A 25,607-nucleotide genomic window follows, 5' to 3' on the forward strand; every position below is an offset into this window, starting at 1 on the left:
GAGGAGACATTTCCATTGGCCAGAATAGAGGAGAAGGAGACATTTCTATTGGTTAGAATAGAGGACAGGAGACATCTCTATTGGTTAGAATAGAGGGTAGGACACAGAGACATATCTATTGGTTAGAATAGAGGGTAGGACACAGAGACATATCTATTGGTTAGAATAGAGGACAGGAGACATATCTATTGGTTAGAATAGAGGAGAGGATCCCTTGTAGCCGTTGGTTTAAAAGTTGTGTTGGCGGTGGTGTGTGTTGTTGGCAACTGACGTCATTCTAAATTTGCGTCTGAATGACAAAGTTGACCCTGGATGGGAAGTAGCTGCTTCAGAACAGAGAATTCAGTACTTTATTTTACAGTTTCCAATGGTATTTACCTGGTAATTACTAGGAAATGATGCAGTAACACAGAATTCAACACGATTACTTTCTGAAATAAATGTAATAGCTACCTACACAGTCAAGTATGAGATAGAAGTACTGTTTTACTTTGGGACTCATCCTGTCCTCCTGTGTTCCAACAGTGTGACATGATCAATGTATAGTTTAATGAACAATCAATAACCTGTTATACTGCATTTACATTCCACTGAAAACAGAATGATCCTGTTCAGGTCTGTTCCAATTCAATCTGTTTTCACATAGTGCAAGAACTGTCACAAGGCAAAGTGACTCATATGACTCTTATCTACTGTAATTCTGCATCAATAAATATTCTCTTATTACAGTCCTTGTAAAAGAGATTATATACAACGATCTCATCAACAATCAGGACATTTCATAGAAAAACAATACAAAGTGGATGAATTATTCCGGTTGCCATACATCACGAAGAGAAGCATCGACACCCAGGTCATTGGACTGGCCTGCCAGAGGAACTACAGTACGAGGTCTTCTTCCTCACTCACACCTCCGGTAGAAGTTGAAGTGGTAGTCTGTGAACAGCGCCCCCATGAAACCACGGTCGGTATTGCAGTCTGCCTGGCCCTGGATGGAGATGGACCAAGATTGTCTATTACATTGACAAGTGATGCCTCTAACAGTGGAGATACTGTACAAGTCCTCAAAGATGGAAGGCAAGCGTGAGGCGGCGAGATCAGGTGGAACCATTCTAGCCAATGACAGGGTAGATAGGCGTGTGCACAACAGGCCTTAGAGATAGAGTTCTCATCTTTGTTTTTGTGCCATTTTAGCTTCTGTGCCAGCATGGGCAGCATCTCCATTTTAAAGTAGTCAATTTTCTTCTTCTTCATTGTGGGATTGCTTCCATCTCGTAGGAATCCCCACCCAGTTGACTACTTTAAAATGGTGGAAGCCCTCAATGGCAATACCCATGCTAAAATGGGTTTAAGCCATGTTGAGTTCTCCATCTATCCCTATGACAACAGTCACAAATCCGGTATAAAGTCGGGGGGGGGGGTTCAAAGTTGCCGAAATGCCACGTGCGTTCGCTTATATCCGTTTAACCACCTAACAATTGCGAAACTTGTATTTGATCAAACAAGCCTCACGTAGCAAAATACGAATTACATTTTTTTGTTGACCAAATTGAACACTCTCTTATTGACCTTCATACAAAAATTCCTCACTTTATGGGCAGATTTTGAGCAGAGTAAAACCTCTCGCTTCCCCTCTTCCTCTCTGAGATGAAGATTTACAGTTTGTTTTGGTCAGAAACAAATCCTCAAATCAACCACACATACATTTAACTGTGTGACATCGTAAGAATAGGACATCTGGCAAAGACTACTAAACCATGACAATAACAGGGTGTAGTCAAAGTCTGTTCCAACATTAAATAACATCTCTGGGTGGCCTACAGTGACAGTTGTGAACTCTTGTTCAGTTTCCAATACCAGTGTGAGACGAGAGCGTTACGGGGAGACGAGAGCATTACGGGGAGACGAGAGCATTACGGGGAGACGAGAGCATTACGGGGAGACGAGAGCATTACGGGGAGACGAGAGCATTACGGGGAGACGAGAGCATTACGGGGAGACGAGAGCATTACGGGGAGACGAGAGCATTAAGGGGAGACGAGAGCATTATGGGGAGACGAGAGCATTATGGGGAGACGAGAGCATTATGGGGAGACGAGAGCATTAAGGGGAGACGAGAGCATTAAGGGGAGACGAGAGCATCACGGGGAGACGAGAGCATTAAGGGGAGACGAGAGCATCACGGGGAGACGAGAGCATTACGGGGAGACGAGAGCATTACGGGGAGACGAGAGCATTAAGGGGAGACGAGAGCATTACGATGAGACGAGAGCATCACGGGGAGACGAGAGCATTACGGGGAGACGAGAGCATTACGGGGAGACGAGAGCATTACTGGAAGACGAGAGCATTACTGGAAGACGAGAGCATTACGGGGAGACGAGAGCATTACGGGGAGACGAGAGCATTACGGGGAGACGAGAGCATTACAGGGAGACGAGAGCATTACGGGGAGACGAGAGCACTACGGGGAGACGATGAGACGAGAGCATTACGGGAAGACGAGAGCATTACGGGGAGACAAGAGCATTACGGTGGGTTGAGTAAAGGGAGGGGGTGGTTATCATACTAATGTTATCATACTAATGTTTAACAACTCTATTAGATTGTGGTTATCAGATCGGGTCGTTTTCCCCCCACAACATACAACACGTAGTAGTTGTGAGGCTACCTGGACAGTGTCGTTTGACATTGATATTTTAGGAAAGGACACATTGGAGAAATCTTTTAGTTCTTACAGCCACTGCTGAGCGGAAGTGGTAGGAGCTCCTGTAGAATCGAGACACTGGCAGAGGCCATTCATGGACGTAGCCCTGGAGAGAACAAGAGAAACACTTTCAACCTTTATACTCTCTTTCTTTCTTACTTTCTTTGTTCACTTTTTATCATACAAAGACCAGAGAGTTTGCAATTATCAAACAGAGAACAACCACAGTATAGTGTTGTCTGTGGATGCCATACCTGTGTATTTATGAAATTGTATTCTTCGTTGGTTTGATCATGGTCCATCAAGGCAGAGCATTTAAACGTCTCATCATTATGACACAGGTGGACAACCAGCAGCTCTGTAGTACTGCGTCAGAGGAGAGGAGACACCTAGTGGTCATTTACGGTACTTACAACAAACCCACAATGCAAGTACCAAGTGCTCTGTGACCATTTGTAATTAGTGTGAACAACAATGAGAGAATGTGCCTTATGCAGCTCTGTCTTAGAGGCCTTCATCTCCTCATACAGAACAGGAAGTCCTGCCAGAATGGGGTCCAATGTCTGATTCAGACAAAGCTTCAAGTCTCGATTCAATCCGTAGCGCTGAAGATCTGCGGTAGTATAGTGTGATTGACATTTAAAGGTAATTTCCCATTGAGACGACATACGCAGCAACTACGTGACTGCAGTCTCCGCAAATGCCCGGAAACATTGCCTTTAAATTCCAAATTGCACCCTACAGCACTAAGGATTAAATGGAGCCCTTAGACTCACAAGTTCCCCCGTGCTCCCCCGTGCATGGACTCTGAATGTCTGGGAGGATTCAGACCATCATCAGCCCCTGAGGTAAAATAACCTCTTAGAAACTATCCCCTGCTCCTTCCAGAGTCCACAGTCATCAGCCCCGGAGGTTAAACAACCTCTTAGAAACTATCCCCTGCTCCTTCCAGAGTCCACAGTCATCAGCCCCGGAGGTTAAACAACCTCTTAGAAACTATCCCCTGCTCCTTCCAGAGTACACAGTCATCAGCCCCCGGAGGTTAAACAACCTCTTAGAAACTATCCCCTGCTCCTTCCAGAGTCCACAGTCATCAGGCCCCGGAGGTTAAACAACCTCTTAGAAACTATCCCCTGCTCCTTCCAGAGTCCACAGTCATCAGCCCCGGAGGTTAAACAACCTCTTAGAAACTATCCCCTGCTCCTTCCAGAGTCCACAGTCATCAGGCCCGGAGGTTAAACAACCTCTTAGAAACTATCCCCTGCTCCTTCCAGAGTCCACAGTCATCAGGCCCGGAGGTTAAACAACCTCTTAGAAACTATCCCCTGCTCCTTCCAGACTCCACAGTCATCAGCCCCGGAGGTTAAACAACCTCTTAGAAACTATCCCCTGCTCCTTCCAGAGTCCACAGTCATCAGCCCCGGAGGTTAAACAACCTCTTAGAAACTATCCCCTGCTCCTTCCAGAGTCCACAGTCATCAGCCCCGGAAGTTAAACAACCTCTTAGAAACTATCCCCTGCTCCTTCCAGAGTCCACAGTCATCAGCCCCGGAGGTAAAACAACCTCTTAGAAACTATCCCCTGCTCCTTCCAGAGTCCACAGTAGATGCCAACCTGTCACCACCGCAGTGGGAAGACAAGTCCTGTTGAATTATTCAAGTGGAAAACAAAGTGGAGACAAGAGGAAGTCTCATGTCCTGGTCACTCACTTCATCTGGACAGTGACACGCATGTTGGTGGGGACGAACTTGCTGATAGGGATTTGGAAGGAGTAGTTTCCTGACCTGAATGGAAACAGATCAACATAGAGATGAAGTATACCATCGGTTTGGCAGTCTGAATCTAAATCCATTAAATGAGTTCAAACTGACTGAATTACGTACCCACAGCTTCCCCTCTCACAGTACCGAGAGTCAATGATCTGTTCGTTTTCTTTGATGAAAAAAGACTTTATTGTCGTGTTTGTCCCTGAAAATAGAACAACAATCTGATGTCATACTCTAAAGTATTGAGAAATAAACACATTTGGATTAGCATTAAAATGTGTCTTCAAACACAGATTGTAATTTGACTTACAATCTCCGGCACCTTTGATTTCTTCATTAAATTTGTCTTTCCCTTTATCTGAGAAGGCAGAATTGGAACCAAAAGAAAAGTGGGATTACTGCCTGTCACAAGCAGCACAATGCCAACACTTTATAGAGCATCAGAATGACGTCTCATTCAAGGTCAGCAACATGTCGGTTTTACGGCAAGATAAACTAGCATGAAGAAAGAGATACAGTGGAGAATGCTGTTGATAAATGAAGACAGGGAGTAGCCAGCTCACCTGCTAGAGAGGGCCCGGTAGTGGGAGATACAGGGAGTAGCCAGCTCACCTGCTAGAGAGGGCCAGGTAGTGGGAGATACAGGGAGTAGCCAGCTCACCTGCTAGAGAGGGCCCGGTAGTGGGAGATACAGGGAGTAGCCAGCTCACCTGCTAGAGAGGGCCCGGTAGTGGGAGATACAGGGAGTAGCCAGCTCACCTGCTAGAGAGGACCAGGTAGTGGGAGATACAGGGAGTAGCCAGCTCACCTGCTAGAGAGGGCCCGGTAGTGGGAGATACAGGGAGTAGACAGCTCACCTGCTAGAGAGGGCCAGGTAGTGGGAGATACAGGGAGTAGACAGCTCACCTGCTAGAGAGGGCCCGGTAGTGGGAGATACAGGGAGTAGCCAGCTCACCTGCTAGAGAGGGCCCGGTAGTGGGAGATACAGGGAGTAGCCAGCTCACCTGCTAGAGAGGGCCCGGTAGTGGGAGATACAGGGAGTATCCAGCTCACCTGCTAGAGAGGGCCCGGTAGTGGGAGATACAGGGAGTAGACAGCTCACCTGCTAGAGAGGACCAGGTAGTGGGAGATACAGGGAGTAGACAGCTCACCTGCTAGAGAGGGCCAGGTAGTGGGAGATACAGGGAGTAGCCAGCTCACCTGCTAGAGAGGGCCCGGTAGTGGGAGATACAGGGAGTAGACAGCTCACCTGCTAGAGAGGGCCAGGTAGTGGGAGATACAGGGAGTAGCCAGCTCACCTGCTAGAGAGGACCAGGTAGTGGGAGATACAGGGAGTAGACAGCTCACCTGCTAGAGAGGGCCAGGTAGTGGGAGATACAGGGAGTAGCCAGCTCACCTGCTAGAGAGGGCCCGGTAGTGGGAGATACAGGGAGTAGACAGCTCACCTGCTAGAGAGGGCCAGGTAGTGGGAGATACAGGGAGTAGACAGCTCACCTGCTAGAGAGGGCCCGGTAGTGGGAGATACAGGGAGTAGCCAGCTCACCTGCTAGAGAGGGCCCGGTAGTGGGAGATACAGGGAGTAGACAGCTCACCTGCTAGAGAGGGCCCGGTAGTGGGAGATACAGGGAGTAGCCAGCTCACCTGCTAGAGAGGGCCCGGTAGTGGGAGATACAGGGAGTAGCCAGCTCACCTGCTAGAGAGGGCCCGGTAGTGGGAGATACAGTGAGTAGCCAGCTCACCTGCTAGAGAGGGCCCGGTAGTGGGAGATACAGGGAGTAGACAGCTCACCTGCTAGAGAGGGCCAGGTAGTGGGAGATACAGGGAGTAGACAGCTCACCTGCTAGAGAGGGCCAGGTAGTGGGAGATACAGGGAGTAGCCAGCTCACCTGCTAGAGAGGGCCAGGTAGTGGGAGATACAGGGAGTAGCCAGCTCACCTGCTAGAGAGGGCCCGGTAGTGGGAGATACAGGGAGTAGACAGCTCACCTGCTAGAGAGGGCCCGGTAGTGGGAGATACAGGGAGTAGACAGCTCACCTACTAGAGAGGACCAGGTAGTGGGAGATACAGGGAGTAGCCAGCTCACCTGCTAGAGAGGGCCCGGTAGTGGGAGATACAGGGAGTAGCCAGCTCACCTGCTAGAGAGGGCCCGGTAGTGGGAGATACAGGGAGTAGCCAGCTCACCTGCTAGAGAGGGCCCGGTAGTGGGAGATACAGGGAGTAGCCAGCTCACCTGCTAGAGAGGGCCCGGTAGTGGGAGATACAGGGAGTAGCCAGCTCACCTGCTAGAGAGGGCCCGGTAGTGGGAGATACAGGGAGTAGCCAGCTCACCTGCTAGAGAGGGCCCGTTAGTGGGAGATACAGAGAGTAGCCAGCTCACCTGCTAGAGAGGGCCCGGTAGTGGGAGATACAGGGAGTAGCCAGCTCACCTGCTAGAGAGGGCCCGGTAGTGGGAGATACAGGGAGTAGACAGCTCACCTGCTAGAGAGGGCCAGGTAGTGGGAGATACAGGGAGTAGACAGCTCACCTGCTAGAGAGGGCCAGGTAGTGGGAGATACAGGGAGTAGACAGCTCACCTGCTAGAGAGGGCCAGGTAGTGGGAGATACAGGGAGTAGACAGCTCACCTGCTAGAGAGGACCAGGTAGTGGGAGATACAGTAGAGTAGACAGCTCACCTGCTAGAGAGGACCCGGTAGTGGGAGATACAGGGAGTAGACAGCTCACCTGCTAGAGAGGGCCCGGTAGTGGGAGATACAGGGAGTAGCCAGCTCACCTGCTAGAGAGGGCCAGGTAGTGGGAGATACAGGGAGTAGACAGCTCACCTGCTAGAGAGGACCAGGTAGTGGGAGATACAGTAGAGTAGACAGCTCACCTGCTAGAGAGGACCCGGTAGTGGGAGATACAGGGAGTAGACAGCTCACCTGCTAGAGAGGGCCCGGTAGTGGGAGATACAGGGAGTAGCCAGCTCACCTGCTAGAGAGGGCCCGGAAGTGGGAGATACAGGGAGTAGACAGCTCACCTGCTAGAGAGGGCCCGGTAGTGGGAGATACAGGGAGTAGCCAGCTCACCTGCTAGAGAGGGCCCGGAAGTGGGAGATACAGGGAGTAGACAGCTCACCTGCTAGAGAGGGCCCGGTAGTGGGAGATACAGGGAGTAGACAGCTCACCTGCTAGAGAGGGCCCGGTAGTGGGAGATACAGTAGAGGAGAGGAGGGCAGGAGAGATGGTGCTGGTATTATCCATGGAGGCTGTAGTGGGACAGCAGAACACTTCTTCACAGTAGATCAGCCTACAGAAGTCCACATCAGGGGTCCATGGGACAGGGGTGGTTGTTGGGTTTACTAATAAACAAACAACCAAACAAACGTCAATTTCCACATAAAGGACGACTCATGACAGACAGCAACACTTTTACCACCTCTTTGTACAATAGAATTGAATGAGACACCACAACGTTACTACGATGAGACACCACAACGTTACTACGATGAGACACCACAACGTTACCACGATGAGACACCACAACGTTACCACGATGAGACACCACGACGTTACTACGATGAGACACCACGACGTTACCACGATGAGACACCACAACGTTACTACGATGAGACACCACAACGTTACCACGATGAGACACCACAACGTTACCACGATGAGACACCACGACGTTACTACGATGAGACACCACGACGTTACTACGATGAGACACCACAACGTTACCACGATGAGACACCACAACGTTACCACGATGAGACATCACAACGTTACCACGATGAGACACCACAACGTTACTACGATGAGACATCACAGCGTTACTACGATGAGACACCACAACGTTACCACGATGAGACACCACAACGTTACCACGATGAGACACCACAACGTTACCACGATGAGACACCACAACGTTACCACGATGAGACACCACAACGTTACCACGATGAGACACCACAACGTTACCACGATGAGACATCACAACGTTACCACGATGAGACACCACAACGTTACCACGATGAGACATCACAACGTTACCACGACGAGACACCACAACGTTACTACGGTGAGACACCACAACGTTACTACGATGAGACACCACAACGTTACTACGATGAGACATCACAACGTTACCACGATGAGACACCACAACGTTACTACGATGAGACACCACAACGTTACCACGATGAAACACCACAACGTTACCACGATGAGACACCACAACGTTACCACGATGAGACACCACAACGTTACCACGATGATACACCACAACGTTACTACGATGAGACACCACAACGTTACCACGATGAGACACCACAACGTTACCACGATGAGACACCACAACGTTACCACGATGAGACACCACAACGTTACCACGATGAGACATCACAACGTTACCACGATGAGACACCACAACGTTACCACGATGAGACATCACAACGTTACCACGATGAGACACCACAACGTTACTACGATGAGACACCACAACGTTACCACGATGAGACACCACAACGTTACCACGATGAGACACCACAACGTTACTACGATGAGACACCACAACGTTACCACGATGAGACACCACAACGTTACCACGATGAGACACCACAACGTTACCACGATGAGACACCACAACGTTACTACGATGAGACATCACAACGTTACCACGATGAGACACCACAACATTACTACGATGAGACACCACAACGTTACTACGATGAGACACCACAACGTTACTACGATGAGACATCACAACGTTACCACGATGAGACACCACAACGTTACTACGATGAGACACCACAACGTTACCACGATGAAACACCACAACGTTACTACGATGAGACACCACAACGTTACCACGATGAGACACCACAACGTTACACCACAACGTTACTATGATGAAAGTAGAACTATATAAAGAGCATTTATGGGTTGTTTAGGTAGTCCTGACTGTTGTGGTGTAGAGAGGTTGTTTACCTGAGGTAGTACTGACTGTTGTGGTGTAGAGAGGATGTTTACCTGAGGTAGTCCTGACTGTTGTGGTGTAGAGAGGTTGTTTACCTAAGGTAGTCCTGACTGTTGTGGTGTAGAGAGGTTGTTTACCTGAGGTAGTCCTGACTGTTGTGGTGTAGAGAGGTTGTTTACCTGAGGTAGTCCTGACTGTTGTGGTGTAGAGAGGTTGTTTACCTGAGGTAGTCCTGACTGTTGTGGTGTAGAGAGGTTGTTTACCTGAGGTAGTCCTGACTGTTGTGGTGTAGAGAGGTTGTTTACCTGAGGTAGTACTGACTGTTGTGGTGTAGAGAGGTTGTTTAGGTAGTACTGACTGTTGTGGTGTAGAGAGGTTATTTAGGTAGTCCTGACTGTTGTGGTGTAGAGAGGTTGTTTACCTGAGGTAGTCCTGACTGTTGTGGTGTAGAGAGGTTGTTTAACCAGGGTAGTCCTGACTGTTGTGGTGTAGAGAGGTTATTTAGGTAGTCCTGACTGTTGTGGTGTAGAGAGGTTGTTTACCTAAGGTAGTCCTGACTGTTGTGGTGTAGAGAGGTTGTTTACCTAAGGTAGTCCTGACTGTTGTGGTGTAGAGAGGTTGTTTACCTGAGGTAGTCCTGACTGTTGTGGTGTAGAGAGGTTGTTTACCTGAGGTAGTCCTGACTGATGTGGTGTAGAGAGGTTGTTTACCTGAGGTAGTCCTGACTGTTGTGGTGTAGAGAGGTTGTTTACCTGAGGTAGTACTGACTGTTGTGGTGTAGAGAGGTTGTTTACCTGAGGTAGTCCTGACTGTTGTGGTGTAGAGAGGTTGTTTACCTAAGGTAGTCCTGACTGTTGTGGTGTAGAGAGGTTGTTTACCTGAGGTAGTCCTGACTGTTGTGGTGTAGAGAGGTTGTTTACCTGAGGTAGTCCTGACTGTTGTGGTGTAGAGAGGATGTTTACCTGAGGTAGTCCTGACTGTTGTGGTGTAGAGAGGTTGTTTACCTAAGGTAGTCCTGACTGTTGTGGTGTAGAGAGGTTGTTTACCTGAGGTAGTCCTGACTGTTGTAGTGTAGAGAGGTTGTTTACCCAGGGTAGTCCTGACTGTTGTGGTGTAGAGAGGTTGTTTACCTAAGGTAGTCCTGACTGTTGTGGTGTAGAGAGGTTGTTTAACCAGGGTAGTACTGACTGTTGTGGTGTAGAGAGGTTGTTTACCTGAGGTAGTCCTGACTGTTGTGGTGTAGAGAGGTTGTTTACCTAAGGTAGTCCTGACTGTTGTGGTGTAGAGAGGTTGTTTACCTGAGGTAGTCCTGACTGTTGTGGTGTAGAGAGGTTGTTTACCTGAGGTAGTACTGACTGTTGTGGTGTAGAGAGGATGTTTACCTGAGGTAGTCCTGACTGTTGTGGTGTAGAGAGGTTGTTTACCTAAGGTAGTCCTGACTGTTATGGTGTAGAGAGGTTGTTTACCTGAGGTAGTCCTGACTGTTGTGGTGTAGAGAGGTTGTTTACCCAGGGTAGTCCTGACTGTTGTGGTGTAGAGAGGTTGTTTACCTAAGGTAGTACTGACTGTTGTGGTGTAGAGAGGTTGTTTACCTGAGGTAGTACTGACTGTTGTGGTGTAGAGAGGTTGTTTACCTAAGGTAGTCCTGACTGTTGTGGTGTAGAGAGGTTGTTTACCCAGGGTAGTACTGACTGTTGTGGTGTAGAGAGGTTGTTTACCTGAGGTAGTCCTGACTGTTGTGGTGTAGAGAGGTTGTTTACCTAAGGTAGTCCTGACTGTTGTGGTGTAGAGAGGTTGTTTCCCTAAGGTAGTCCTGACTGTTGTGGTGTAGAGAGGTTGTTTACCTAAGGTAGTCCTGACTGTTGTGGTGTAGAGAGGTTGTTTACCTGAGGTAGTACTGACTGTTGTTGTGTAGAGAGGTTGTTTACCTAAGGTAGTCCTGACTGTTGTGGTGTAGAGAGGTTGTTTACCTGAGGTAGTCCTGACTGTTGTGGTGTAGAGAGGTTGTTTACCTAAGGTAGTCCTGACTGTTGTGGTGTAGAGAGGTTGTTTACCTAAGGTAGTCCTGACTGTTGTGGTGTAGAGAGGTTGTTTACCTAAGGTAGTCCTGACTGTTGTGGTGTAGAGAGGTTGTTTACCCAGGGTAGTCCTGACTGTTGTGGTGTAGAGAGGTTGTTTACCTGAGGTAGTACTGACTGTTGTGGTGTAGAGAGGTTGTTTACCTGAGGTAGTACTGACTGTTGTTGTGTAGAGAGGTTGTTTAACCAGGGTAGTCCTGACTGTTGTGGTGTAGAGAGGTTATTTAGGTAGTCCTGACTGTTGTGGTGTAGAGAGGTTGTTTACCTAAGGTAGTCCTGACTGTTGTGGTGTAGAGAGGTTGTTTACCTAAGGTAGTCCTGACTGTTGTGGTGTAGAGAGGTTGTTTACCTGAGGTAGTCCTGACTGTTGTGGTGTAGAGAGGTTGTTTACCTGAGGTAGTCCTGACTGATGTGGTGTAGAGAGGTTGTTTACCTGAGGTAGTCCTGACTGTTGTGGTGTAGAGAGGTTGTTTACCTGAGGTAGTACTGACTGTTGTGGTGTAGAGAGGTTGTTTACCTGAGGTAGTCCTGACTGTTGTGGTGTAGAGAGGTTGTTTACCTAAGGTAGTCCTGACTGTTGTGGTGTAGAGAGGTTGTTTACCTGAGGTAGTCCTGACTGTTGTGGTGTAGAGAGGTTGTTTACCTGAGGTAGTCCTGACTGTTGTGGTGTAGAGAGGATGTTTACCTGAGGTAGTCCTGACTGTTGTGGTGTAGAGAGGTTGTTTACCTAAGGTAGTCCTGACTGTTGTGGTGTAGAGAGGTTGTTTACCTGAGGTAGTCCTGACTGTTGTAGTGTAGAGAGGTTGTTTACCCAGGGTAGTCCTGACTGTTGTGGTGTAGAGAGGTTGTTTACCTAAGGTAGTCCTGACTGTTGTGGTGTAGAGAGGTTGTTTAACCAGGGTAGTACTGACTGTTGTGGTGTAGAGAGGTTGTTTACCTGAGGTAGTCCTGACTGTTGTGGTGTAGAGAGGTTGTTTACCTAAGGTAGTCCTGACTGTTGTGGTGTAGAGAGGTTGTTTACCTGAGGTAGTCCTGACTGTTGTGGTGTAGAGAGGTTGTTTACCTGAGGTAGTACTGACTGTTGTGGTGTAGAGAGGATGTTTACCTGAGGTAGTCCTGACTGTTGTGGTGTAGAGAGGTTGTTTACCTAAGGTAGTCCTGACTGTTATGGTGTAGAGAGGTTGTTTACCTGAGGTAGTCCTGACTGTTGTGGTGTAGAGAGGTTGTTTACCCAGGGTAGTCCTGACTGTTGTGGTGTAGAGAGGTTGTTTACCTAAGGTAGTACTGACTGTTGTGGTGTAGAGAGGTTGTTTACCTGAGGTAGTACTGACTGTTGTGGTGTAGAGAGGTTGTTTACCTAAGGTAGTCCTGACTGTTGTGGTGTAGAGAGGTTGTTTACCCAGGGTAGTACTGACTGTTGTGGTGTAGAGAGGTTGTTTACCTGAGGTAGTCCTGACTGTTGTGGTGTAGAGAGGTTGTTTACCTAAGGTAGTCCTGACTGTTGTGGTGTAGAGAGGTTGTTTCCCTAAGGTAGTCCTGACTGTTGTGGTGTAGAGAGGTTGTTTACCTAAGGTAGTCCTGACTGTTGTGGTGTAGAGAGGTTGTTTACCTGAGGTAGTACTGACTGTTGTTGTGTAGAGAGGTTGTTTACCTAAGGTAGTCCTGACTGTTGTGGTGTAGAGAGGTTGTTTACCTGAGGTAGTCCTGACTGTTGTGGTGTAGAGAGGTTGTTTACCTAAGGTAGTCCTGACTGTTGTGGTGTAGAGAGGTTGTTTACCTAAGGTAGTCCTGACTGTTGTGGTGTAGAGAGGTTGTTTACCTAAGGTAGTCCTGACTGTTGTGGTGTAGAGAGGTTGTTTACCCAGGGTAGTCCTGACTGTTGTGGTGTAGAGAGGTTGTTTACCTGAGGTAGTACTGACTGTTGTGGTGTAGAGAGGTTGTTTACCTGAGGTAGTACTGACTGTTGTTGTGTAGAGAGGTTGTTTACCTAAGGTAGTCCTGACTGTTGTGGTGTAGAGAGGTTGTTTACCTGAGGTAGTCCTGACTGTTGTGGTGTAGAGAGGTTGTTTACCTGAGGTAGTCCTGACTGTTGTGGTGTAGAGAGGTTGTTTACCTGAGGTAGTCCTGACTGTTGTGGTGTAGAGAGGTTGTTTACCTAAGGTAGTCCTGACTGTTGTGGTGTAGAGAGGTTGTTTACCCAGGGTAGTCCTGACTGTTGTGGTGTAGAGAGGTTGTTTACCTAAGGTAATACTGACTGTTGTTGTGTAGAGATGTTGTTTACCTGAGGTAGTACTGACTGTTGTGGTGTAGAGAGGTTGTTTACCTGAGGTAGTACTGACTGTTGTGGTGTAGAGAGGTTGTTTACCTAAGGTAGTCCTGACTGTTGTGGTGTAGAGAGGTTGTTTACCTGAGGTAGTACTGACTGTTGTGGTGTAGAGAGGTTGTTTACCTGAGGTAGTACTGACTGTTGTGGTGTAGAGAGGTTGTTTACCTGAGGTAGTACTGACTGTTGTGGTGTAGAGAGGTTATTTACCTGAGGTAGTACTGACTGTTGTGGTGTAGAGAGGTTGTTTACCTGAGGTAGTACTGACTGTTGTGGTGTAGAGAGGTTGTTTACCTAAGGTAGTCCTGACTGTTGTGGTGTAGAGAGGTTGTTTACCCAGGGTAGTACTGACTGTTGTGGTGTAGAGAGGTTGTTTACCTGAGGTAGTCCTGACTGTTGTGGTGTAGAGAGGTTGTTTACCTAAGGTAGTCCTGACTGTTGTGGTGTAGAGAGGTTGTTTCCCTAAGGTAGTCCTGACTGTTGTGGTGTAGAGAGGTTGTTTACCTAAGGTAGTCCTGACTGTTGTGGTGTAGAGAGGTTGTTTACCTGAGGTAGTACTGACTGTTGTTGTGTAGAGAGGTTGTTTACCTAAGGTAGTCCTGACTGTTGTGGTGTAGAGAGGTTGTTTACCTGAGGTAGTCCTGACTGTTGTGGTGTAGAGAGGTTGTTTACCTAAGGTAGTCCTGACTGTTGTGGTGTAGAGAGGTTGTTTACCTAAGGTAGTCCTGACTGTTGTGGTGTAGAGAGGTTGTTTACCCAGGGTAGTCCTGACTGTTGTGGTGTAGAGAGGTTGTTTACCTGAGGTAGTACTGACTGTTGTGGTGTAGAGAGGTTGTTTACCTGAGGTAGTACTGACTGTTGTTGTGTAGAGAGGTTGTTTACCTAAGGTAGTCCTGACTGTTGTGGTGTAGAGAGGTTGTTTACCTGAGGTAGTCCTGACTGTTGTGGTGTAGAGAGGTTGTTTACCTAAGGTAGTCCTGACTGTTGTGGTGTAGAGAGGTTGTTTACCTGAGGTAGTCCTGACTGTTGTGGTGTAGAGAGGTTGTTTACCTAAGGTAGTCCTGACTGTTGTGGTGTAGAGAGGTTGTTTACCCAGGGTAGTCCTGACTGTTGTGGTGTAGAGAGGTTGTTTACCTAAGGTAGTACTGACTGTTGTTGTGTAGAGATGTTGTTTACCTGAGGTAGTACTGACTGTTGTGGTGTAGAGAGGTTGTTTACCTGAGGTAGTACTGACTGTTGTGGTGTAGAGAGGTTGTTTACCTAAGGTAGTCCTGACTGTTGTGGTGTAGAGAGGTTGTTTACCTGAGGTAGTACTGACTGTTGTGGTGTAGAGAGGTTGTTTACCTGAGGTAGTACTGACTGTTGTGGTGTAGAGAGGTTGTTTACCTGAGGTAGTACTGACTGTTGTGGTGTAGAGAGGTTATTTACCTGAGGTAGTACTGCCTGTTGTGGTGTAGAGAGGTTGTTTACCTGAGGTAGTACTGACTGTTGTGGTGTAGAGAGGTTGTTTACCTGAGGTAGTCCTGACTGTTGTGGTGTAGAGAGGTTGTTTACCTGAGGTAGTACTGACTGTTGTGGTGTAGAGAGGTTGTTTACCTGAGGTAGTACTGACTGTTGTGGTGTAGAGAGGTTGTTTACCTGAGGTAGTCCTGACTGTTGTGGTGTAGAGAGGTTGTTTACCTGAGGTAGTCCTGACTGTTGTGGTGTAGAGAGGTTGTTTACCTGAGGTAGTCCTGACTGTTGTGGTGTAGAGAGGTTGTTTACCTGAGGTAGTACTGACTGTTGTGGTGTAGAGAGGTTGTTTACCTGAGGTAGTACTGACTGTTGTGGTGTAGAGAGGTTGTTTACCTGAGGTAGTACTGACTGTTGTGGTGTAGAGAGGTTGTTTACCTGAGGTAGTACTGACTGTTGTGGTGTAGAGAGGTTGTTTACCTGAGGTAGTACTGACTGTTGTGGTGTAGAGAGGTTGTTTACCTGAGGTAGTCCTGACTGTTGTGGTGTAGAGAGGTTGTTTACCTGAGGTAGTCCTGACTGTTGTGGTGTAGAGAGGTTGTTTACCTGAGGTAGTCCTGACTGTTGTGGTGTAGAGAGGTTGTTTACCTGAGGTAGTACTGACTGTTGTGGTGTAGAGAGGTTGTTTACCTGAGGTAGTACTGACTGTTGTGGTGTAGAGAGGTTGTTTACCTGAGGTAGTACTGACTGTTGTGGTGTAGAGAGGTTGTTTAACCAGGGTAGTCCTGACTGTTGTGGTGTAGAGAGGTTGTTTACCTGAGGTAGTACTGACTGTTGTGGTGTAGAGAGGTTGTTTACCTGAGGTAGTACTGACTGTTGTGGTGTAGAGAGGTTGTTTACCTGAGGTAGTACTGACTGTTGTGGTGTAGAGAGGATGCACAGTAGTCTCGTTGCTGCAAATAAAAAAACATATGACCTTTGAAATGAATTTCACATTCCATTCTGGATAGCATTTGGCACAGATGATACAGTTTGAGTCTCAGTAGTATTCTTGGCAGATAAACGCTGGCGGCATCTGTAGTTTGTGAAGCCAGATCAGTGGTGTGTCTTACGTGTTTCCAGGAAGCAGCATGCCGGCGTCGTCTCTCAGAGTCAGCATGTAGAGAGCTGTGATGGCAATAGAACTGTGGAAGAGACATAGGGATGTCATAACACTTCATAACACATTACATAAGAAAAGAAAACAACATTGTCAGGCCCAGACCAGGGGACTTACAATGCAGGTACATCAACAACAAAACAATTCAAGAGTCGATTTATGAAAAGGAAGAGTAAACTTCTATATTCTAACCTCTCCAATGCTTTTATACAGTCACGTCCCACCCCATCCCATCTGATAGTCTACCTTTTCTCACATTTTGATTTCTCTGATACAGTTATCAGAATATATCAAGCTTTATGCATTCAATATTATATTATATTCAGGTAGAGGTAACTGCCAAAATAATGGAAACACTTGAGTAAATGAGGGATGCAAAGTATATGGAAAGCAGTCGCTTCCACACAGTTGTGGTTCCTGAGTTAATTAAGCAATTAACATCCTGGCATGCTAAAGGGTTATTATTTATATTACCACGCTAAAGGGTTATTATTTATGATGTATTACCACGCTTAAGGGTTATTATTTATGATGTATTACCACGCTTAAGGGTTATTATTTATGATGTATTACCACGCTTAAGGGTTATTATTTATGATGTATTACCACGCTAAAGGGTTATTATTTATGATGTATTACCACGCTTAAGGGTTATTATTTATACTACCATGCATAAGGGTTATTATTTATATTACCATGCTTAAGGGTTATTATTTGTATTACCACGCTTAAGGGTTATTATTTATACTACCATGCATAAGGGTTATTATTTATGATGTGTTACCATGCTTAAGGGTTATTATTTATATTACCACGCTTAAGGGTTATTATTTATATTACCATGCTTAAGGGTTATTATTTATATTACCATGCTTAAGGGTTATTATTTATACTACCATGCATAAGGGTTATTATTTATGATGTGTTACCATGCTTAAGGGTTATTATTTATATTACCACGCTTAAGGGTTATTATTTATATTACCACGCTTAAGGGTTATTATTTATATTACCATGCTTAAGGGTTATTATTTATATTACCACGCTTAAGGGTTATTATTTATATTACCATGCTTAAGGGTTATTATTTATATTACCATGCTTAAGGGTTATTATTTATATTACCACGCTTAAGGGTTATTATTTATATTACCACGCTTAAGGGTTATTATTTATGATGTATCATGCTTAAGGTTATTATTTCTATTATCACGCTTACGGGTTATTATTTATGTTACCACGCATAAGGGTTATTATTTCTATTATCACGCATAAGGGTTATTATTTCTATTATCACGCTTAAGGGTTATTATTTGTATTATCATGTTAAAGGGTTATTATTTATTTTATATTACCATACTTAAGGGTTATTATTTATGTTACCATGCTTAAGGGTTATTATTTATGTTACCATGCTTAAGGGTTATTATTTATACTACCATGCTTAAGGTTATTATATATATTACCATGCTTAGGTACATTATTTTGGCCATTATTTAGGTTACCATGGCTATACCCCCGTTGATGACAATGCCCAGATCCACAGGGGTCGAGTGGTCACAGAATGGTTCGATGTGCATGAAAACGATGTAAACCATATGCCCTGGCCGTCTCTGTCACCAGATCTCAACCCAATTGAACATTTATAGATTCTGAAGCAGCGCCTGAAACCACCATCAACAAAACACCAAACTATGAATTGTCTGGTGAAATAATGGGGTCACATCCCTCCAATAGGGTTCCAGACACTTGTAGAATCTATGTCAAGGTGCATTGATGCTGTTCTGGCTGGTGGAGACCCAACGCCCCTAGTAAGACACTTCATGTTTCCTTTACTTTGGCAGTTACCTGTATATTGCAGTGCTTCAATATCCAGAGGTATTTTCTAACAAAGCAGTCATACTTTTTGTTTCAATATGAAAGTAACATGAACATCTGCTCCTCAGTTGTAACAGGAAGTCTTACCAGAAAGCCATTGTTGCTACCAGAATGATCATGCTGACTTGGACAAACTTGTGTTTTAAGCAGTGGTGGAACTTCGCCTACAAGAGAATAAATATGAATATGAATGGTTTTACTTTAGTTTGATTCAGACTTGCTGTACACCTGTTCTTATACAAGTATACAGTCTTTCTGCAGTTCTACCTCACCTTGACAGAGTTGAGAGGTGTTGGCTTCTGTGGTGGTGGAACACTGCTGTGTCTGTTTATTTTCCTGTGTGACACAACACATATATTATCAACACAACATGTTAAATAATGACAGTTGAAACACAACATGTTAAATAATGACAGTTGAAACACAACACGTTAAATAATGACAGTTGAAACACAACATGTTAAATAATGACAGTTGAAACACGTTAAATAATGACAGTTGAAACACAGCATGGTAAATAATGACAGTTGAAACACAACATGTTAAATAATGACAGTTGAAACATGTTAAATAATGACAGTTGAAACACAGCACGTTAAATAATGACAGTTGAAACATGTTAAATAATGACAGTTGAACCACAACATGTTAAATAATGACAGTTGAAACACAACATGGTAAATAATGACAGTTGAAACACAACATGGTAAATAATGACAGTTGAAACACAGCACGTTAAATAATGACAGTTGAAACACGTTAAATAATGACAGTTGAAACACGTTAAATAATGACAGTTGAAACATGTTAAATAATGACAGTTGAAACACAACACGTTAAATAATGACAGTTGAAACACAACACGTTAAATAATGACAGTTGAAACACAACACGTTAAATAATGACAGTTGAAACACAACACGTTAAATAATGACAGTTGAAACACGTTAAATAATGACAGTTGAAACACGTTAAATAATGACAGTTGAAACACAACATGTTAAATAATGACAGTTGAAACACGTTAAATAATGACAGTTGAAACACGTTAAATAATGACAGTTGAAACACGTTAAATAATGACAGTTGAAACACAACATGTTAAATAATGACAGTTGAAACACAACATGTTAAATAATGACAGTTGAAACACAGCACGTTAAATAATGACAGTTGAAACATGTTAAATAATGACAGTTGAAACACGTTAAATAATGACAGTTGAAACACAGCACGTTAAATAATGACAGTTGAAACATGTTAAATAATGACAGTTGAAACACGTTAAATAATGACAGTTGAAACACGTTAAATAATGACAGTTGAAACACAACATGGTAAATAATGACAGTTGAAACACAGCACGTTAAATAATGACAGTTGAAACACGTTAAATAATGACAGTTGAAACACGTTAAATAATGACAGTTGAAACACAACATGGTAAATAATGACAGTTGAAACACAACATGTTAAATAATGACAGTTGAAACACAACATGTTAAATAATGACAGTTGAAACACAACATGTTAAATAATGACAGTTGAAACACAACACGTTAAATAATGACAGTTGAAACACAACACGTTAAATAATGACAGTTGAAACACAACACGTTAAATAATGACAGTTGAAACACGTTAAATAATGACAGTTGAAACACGTTAAATAATGACAGTTGAAACACGTTAAATAATGACAGTTGAAACATGTTAAATAATGACAGTTGAAACATGTTAAATAATGACAGTTGAAACATGTTAAATAATGACAGTTGAAACACAACACGTTAAATAATGACAGTTGAAACACAGCACATTAAATAATGACAGTTGAAACACAGCACGTTAAATAATGACAGTTGAAACACGTTAAACAATGACAGTTGAAACACAACACGTTAAATAATGACAGTTGAAACACCACGTTAAATAATGACAGTTGAAACACAACACGTTAAATAATGACAGTTGAAACACGTTAAATAATGACAGTTGAAACACGTTAAATAATGACAGTTGAAACACGTTAAATAATGACAGTTGAAACATGTTAAATAATGACAGTTGAAACACAACACGTTAAATAATGACAGTTGAAACACGTTAAATAATGACAGTTGAAACACGTTAAATAATGACAGTTGAAACACAACACGTTAAATAATGACAGTTGAAACATGTTAAATAATGACAGTTGAAACATGTTAAATAATGACAGTTGAAACATGTTAAATAATGACAGTTGAAACACAACACGTTAAATAATGACAGTTGAAACACAGCACATTAAATAATGACAGTTGAAACACAGAACGTTAAATAATGACAGTTGAAACACAACACGTTAAATAATGACAGTTGAAACACGTTAAATAATGACAGTTGAAACACGTTAAATAATGACAGTTGAAACACAACACGTTAAATAATGACAGTTGAAACACGTTAAATAATGACAGTTGAAACACGTTAAATAATGACAGTTGAAACACAACACGTTAAATAATGACAGTTGAAACACGTTAAATAATGACAGTTGAAACATGTTAAATAATGACAGTTGAAACACAACACGTTAAATAATGACAGTTGAAACACGTTAAATAATGACAGTTGAAACACGTTAAATAATGACAGTTGAAACACAACACGTTAAATAATGACAGTTGAAACATGTTAAATAATGACAGTTGAAACATGTAAAATAATGACAGTTGAAACATGTTAAATAATGACAGTTGAAACACAACACGTTAAATAATGACAGTTGAAACACAGCACATTAAATAATGACAGTTGAAACACAGCACGTTAAATAATGACAGTTGAAACACAACACGTTAAATAATGACAGTTGAAACACGTTAAACAATGACAGTTGAAACACAACACGTTAAATAATGACAGTTGAAACACCACGTTAAATAATGACAGTTGAAACACAACACGTTAAATAATGACAGTTGAAACACGTTAAATAATGACAGTTGAAACACGTTAAATAATGACAGTTGAAACATGTTAAATAATGACAGTTGAAACACAACACGTTAAATAATGACAGTTGAAACACAGCACATTAAATAATGACAGTTGAAACACAGCACGTTAAATAATGACAGTTGAAACACAACACGTTAAATAATGACAGTTGAAACACGTTAAATAATGACAGTTGAAACATGTTAAATAATGACAGTTGAAACACAACACGTTAAATAATGACAGTTGAAACACGTTAAATAATGACAGTTGAAACACGTTAAATAATGACAGTTGAAACACGTTAAATAATGACAGTTGAAACACAACACGTTAAATAATGACAGTTGAAACATGTTAAATAATGACAGTTGAAACATGTTAAATAATGACAGTTGAAACATGTTAAATAATGACAGTTGAAACACAACACGTTAAATAATGACAGTTGAAACACAGCACATTAAATAATGACAGTTGAAACACAGCACGTTAAATAATGACAGTTGAAACACAACACGTTAAATAATGACAGTTGAAACACGTTAAACAATGACAGTTGAAACACAACACGTTAAATAATGACAGTTGAAACACCACGTTAAATAATGACAGTTGAAACACAACACGTTAAATAATGACAGTTGAAACACGTTAAATAATGACAGTTGAAACACGTTAAATAATGACAGTTGAAACACAACACGTTAAATAATGACAGTTGAAACACAGCACATTAAATAATGACAGTTGAAACACAGCACGTTAAATAATGACAGTTGAAACACGTTAAACAATGACAGTTGAAACACAACACGTTAAATAATGACAGTTGAAACACCACGTTAAATAATGACAGTTGAAACACAACACGTTAAATAATGACAGTTGAAACACGTTAAATAATGACAGTTGAAACACGTTAAATAATGACAGTTGAAACACGTTAAATAATGACAGTTGAAACATGTTAAATAATGACAGTTGAAACACAACACGTTAAATAATGACAGTTGAAACACGTTAAATAATGACAGTTGAAACACGTTAAATAATGACAGTTGAAACACAACACGTTAAATAATGACAGTTGAAACATGTTAAATAATGACAGTTGAAACATGTTAAATAATGACAGTTGAAACACGTTAAATAATGACAGTTGAAACACAACACGTTAAATAATGACAGTTGAAACACAGCACATTAAATAATGACAGTTGAAACACAGAACGTTAAATAATGACAGTTGAAACACAACACGTTAAATAATGACAGTTGAAACACGTTAAATAATGACAGTTGAAACACGTTAAATAATGACAGTTGAAACACAACACGTTAAATAATGACAGTTGAAACACGTTAAATAATGACAGTTGAAACACGTTAAATAATGACAGTTGAAACACAACACGTTAAATAATGACAGTTGAAACACGTTAAATAATGACAGTTGAAACATGTTAAATAATGACAGTTGAAACACAACACGTTAAATAATGACAGTTGAAACACATTAAATAATGACAGTTGAAACACGTTAAATAATGACAGTTGAAACACAACACGTTAAATAATGACAGTTGAAACATGTTAAATAATGACAGTTGAAACATGTAAAATAATGACAGTTGAAACATGTTAAATAATGACAGTTGAAACACAACACGTTAAATAATGACAGTTGAAACACATCACATTAAATAATGACAGTTGAAACACAGCACGTTAAATAATGACAGTTGAAACACAACACGTTAAATAATGACAGTTGAAACACGTTAAACAATGACAGTTGAAACACAACACGTTAAATAATGACAGTTGAAACACCACGTTAAATAATGACAGTTGAAACACAACACGTTAAATAATGACAGTTGAAACACGTTAAATAATGACAGTTGAAACACGTTAAATAATGACAGTTGAAACATGTTAAATAATGACAGTTGAAACACAACACGTTAAATAATGACAGTTGAAACACAGCACATTAAATAATGACAGTTGAAACACAGCACGTTAAATAATGACAGTTGAAACACAACACGTTAAATAATGACAGTTGAAACACGTTAAATAATGACAGTTGAAACATGTTAAATAATGACAGTTGAAACACAACACGTTAAATAATGACAGTTGAAACACGTTAAATAATGACAGTTGAAACACGTTAAATAATGACAGTTGAAACACGTTAAATAATGACAGTTGAAACACAACACGTTAAATAATGACAGTTGAAACATGTTAAATAATGACAGTTGAAACATGTTAAATAATGACAGTTGAAACATGTTAAATAATGACAGTTGAAACACAACACGTTAAATAATGACAGTTGAAACACAGCACATTAAATAATGACAGTTGAAACACAGCACGTTAAATAATGACAGTTGAAACACAACACGTTAAATAATGACATTTGAAACACGTTAAACAATGACAGTTGAAACACAACACGTTAAATAATGACAGTTGAAACACCACGTTAAATAATGACAGTTGAAACACAACACGTTAAATAATGACAGTTGAAACACGTTAAATAATGACAGTTGAAACACGTTAAATAATGACAGTTGAAACACGTTAAATAATGACAGTTGAAACACGTTAAATAATGACAGTTGAAACACGTTAAATAATGACAGTTGAAACATGTTAAATAATGACAGTTGAAACACGTTAAATAATGACAGTTGAAACACGTTAAATAATGACAGTTGAAACACATGTTAAATAATGACAGTTGAAACACGTTAAATAATGACAGTTGAAAATGTATTAGAAACGAAAGAACGCTGAGCATTCAGTCATCCAGTCCATTACAAGTACAAACTCAGTCCTTCCAAAAGGCGAGATTCCTAAGCTACAATAAAGTGGAGATATTTGACAGTACAGGAGGCATAATGCAGAAGGCTGTTGTGGTTGAGCTGAGGAAGTGTTGATGGTCCCCATAAGAGTGACCCTGACAGACACACAACAAATCCAGAGGTCAACCATCCTCAGTACAACCCCACTGTCTTATACACACCAGTCTGTATCACAACCGGCCGTGATTGGGAGTCCCATAGGGCGGTGCACACTTGGCCCAGCGTCGTCCGGGTTTGGCCGGTGTCGGCTGTCATTGTAAATAAGAATTTGTTCTTAACTGACTTGCCTAGTAATATAAAAGGTTAAATAAAATGTGAAAATGGTTGAAACACAGCAGGGATCTGAAAAGAGTCCCTGAGTACCTGACTAAACCGACTGACTGAATGTACTAAAACAAATGTTTTTATGTTGGGTGAAAATCTCTCAGTGTCTCCAAATTATTTTGAAAACTGAAAGAGAACTTGTAGGCAATAGGCCATAGAGAAATAGCACCCCCTGGTGGCACTGTGACATTACCCTTTAGTGCTGCTGTTAGCAGGGTTGTTGCTGTTAGCAGGGCTGCCCATGTCCTTTAGCTTGGCTGACCGTGTGTTCCACACCTCCAGCTCCTGAATCCTGTTCTCCAGGTTGTCAGTCACCTTGCACAGCTGCTTCACAGCCCCTACATTCTCCATGAAGATCTGCTCCTATGGGGGACAAATAGCATAGAAATGGTACAGTGTTTTGTTCTTCAAAGTAAAACTTGATTTTATTCGTTATTGAACCTTTATTTAACTAGGCAAGTCAGTTAAGAACACATTCTTATTCACAATGAGAAACTACCCGGGAACAGTGGGTTAACTGCCTTGTTCAGGGGCACAAAGACAGATTTTTACCTTGTCAGCTCGGGGATTCCATCCAGCAAACTTTCGGTTACTGGCCCACCGCTCTAACCACTAGGCTACCCCGCCTCTAACCACTAGGCTTCCCAGCCTCTAACCACTAGGCTACCCCGCCTCTAACCACTAAGCTGCCCCGCCTCTAACCACTAGGCTGCCCCGCCTCTAACCACTAGGCTACCCCGCCTCTAACCACTAGGCTACCCCGCCTCTAACCACTAGGCTACCCCGCCTCTAACCACTAGGCCCACCCCGCCTCTAACCACTAGGCCCACCCTGCCTCTAACCACTAGGCCCACCCTGCCTCTAACCACTAGGCCCACCCTGCCTCTAACCACTAGGCCCACCCTGCCTCTAACCACTAGGCCCACCCTGCCTCTAACCACTAGGCCCACCCTGCCTCTAACCACTAGGCTACCCTGCATCTAACCACTAGGGTACCCTGCCTCTAACCACTAGGCTACCCTGCCTCTAACCACTAGGCTACCCTGCCTCTAACCACTAGGCTACCACTAGGCTACCCTGCCTCTAACCACT

General features: G+C 43.0%; 1 protein-coding gene across 2 annotated transcripts in view; it reads right to left on the reverse strand.

Annotated features, from left to right (window-relative positions):
* Positions 1 to 320: 320 nt before the first annotated feature.
* LOC109885323 (myelin regulatory factor-like protein) overlaps positions 321 to 25,607 on the reverse strand; it is a 50,314-nt gene continuing 25,027 nt past the window's right edge. Inside the window, exons 13-24 of one of the 2 annotated variants that reach the window (XM_031820127.1) lie at positions 24,709 to 24,878; positions 18,591 to 18,654; positions 18,406 to 18,482; positions 16,394 to 16,465; positions 16,182 to 16,234; positions 7,636 to 7,809; positions 4,784 to 4,831; positions 4,591 to 4,675; positions 4,417 to 4,491; positions 2,962 to 3,073; positions 2,739 to 2,813; positions 321 to 988 (exon numbers count right to left, since the gene is read on the reverse strand). In XM_031820127.1, coding sequence (XP_031675987.1) covers positions 902 to 988; positions 2,739 to 2,813; positions 2,962 to 3,073; positions 4,417 to 4,491; positions 4,591 to 4,675; positions 4,784 to 4,831; positions 7,636 to 7,809; positions 16,182 to 16,234; positions 16,394 to 16,465; positions 18,406 to 18,482; positions 18,591 to 18,654; positions 24,709 to 24,878 — 1,092 coding nt within the window. In that variant the 3' untranslated portion in view covers positions 321 to 901. The remainder of the gene's footprint in view (positions 989 to 2,738; positions 2,814 to 2,961; positions 3,074 to 4,416; positions 4,492 to 4,590; positions 4,676 to 4,783; positions 4,832 to 7,635; positions 7,810 to 16,181; positions 16,235 to 16,393; positions 16,466 to 18,405; positions 18,483 to 18,590; positions 18,655 to 24,708; positions 24,879 to 25,607) is intronic. The other variant, XM_031820125.1, reaches the window with a different exon arrangement.

This window comes from Oncorhynchus kisutch, unplaced genomic scaffold (assembly GCF_002021735.2).
Source record: "Oncorhynchus kisutch isolate 150728-3 unplaced genomic scaffold, Okis_V2 scaffold3051, whole genome shotgun sequence".
Taxonomy (NCBI): domain Eukaryota; kingdom Metazoa; phylum Chordata; class Actinopteri; order Salmoniformes; family Salmonidae; genus Oncorhynchus; species Oncorhynchus kisutch.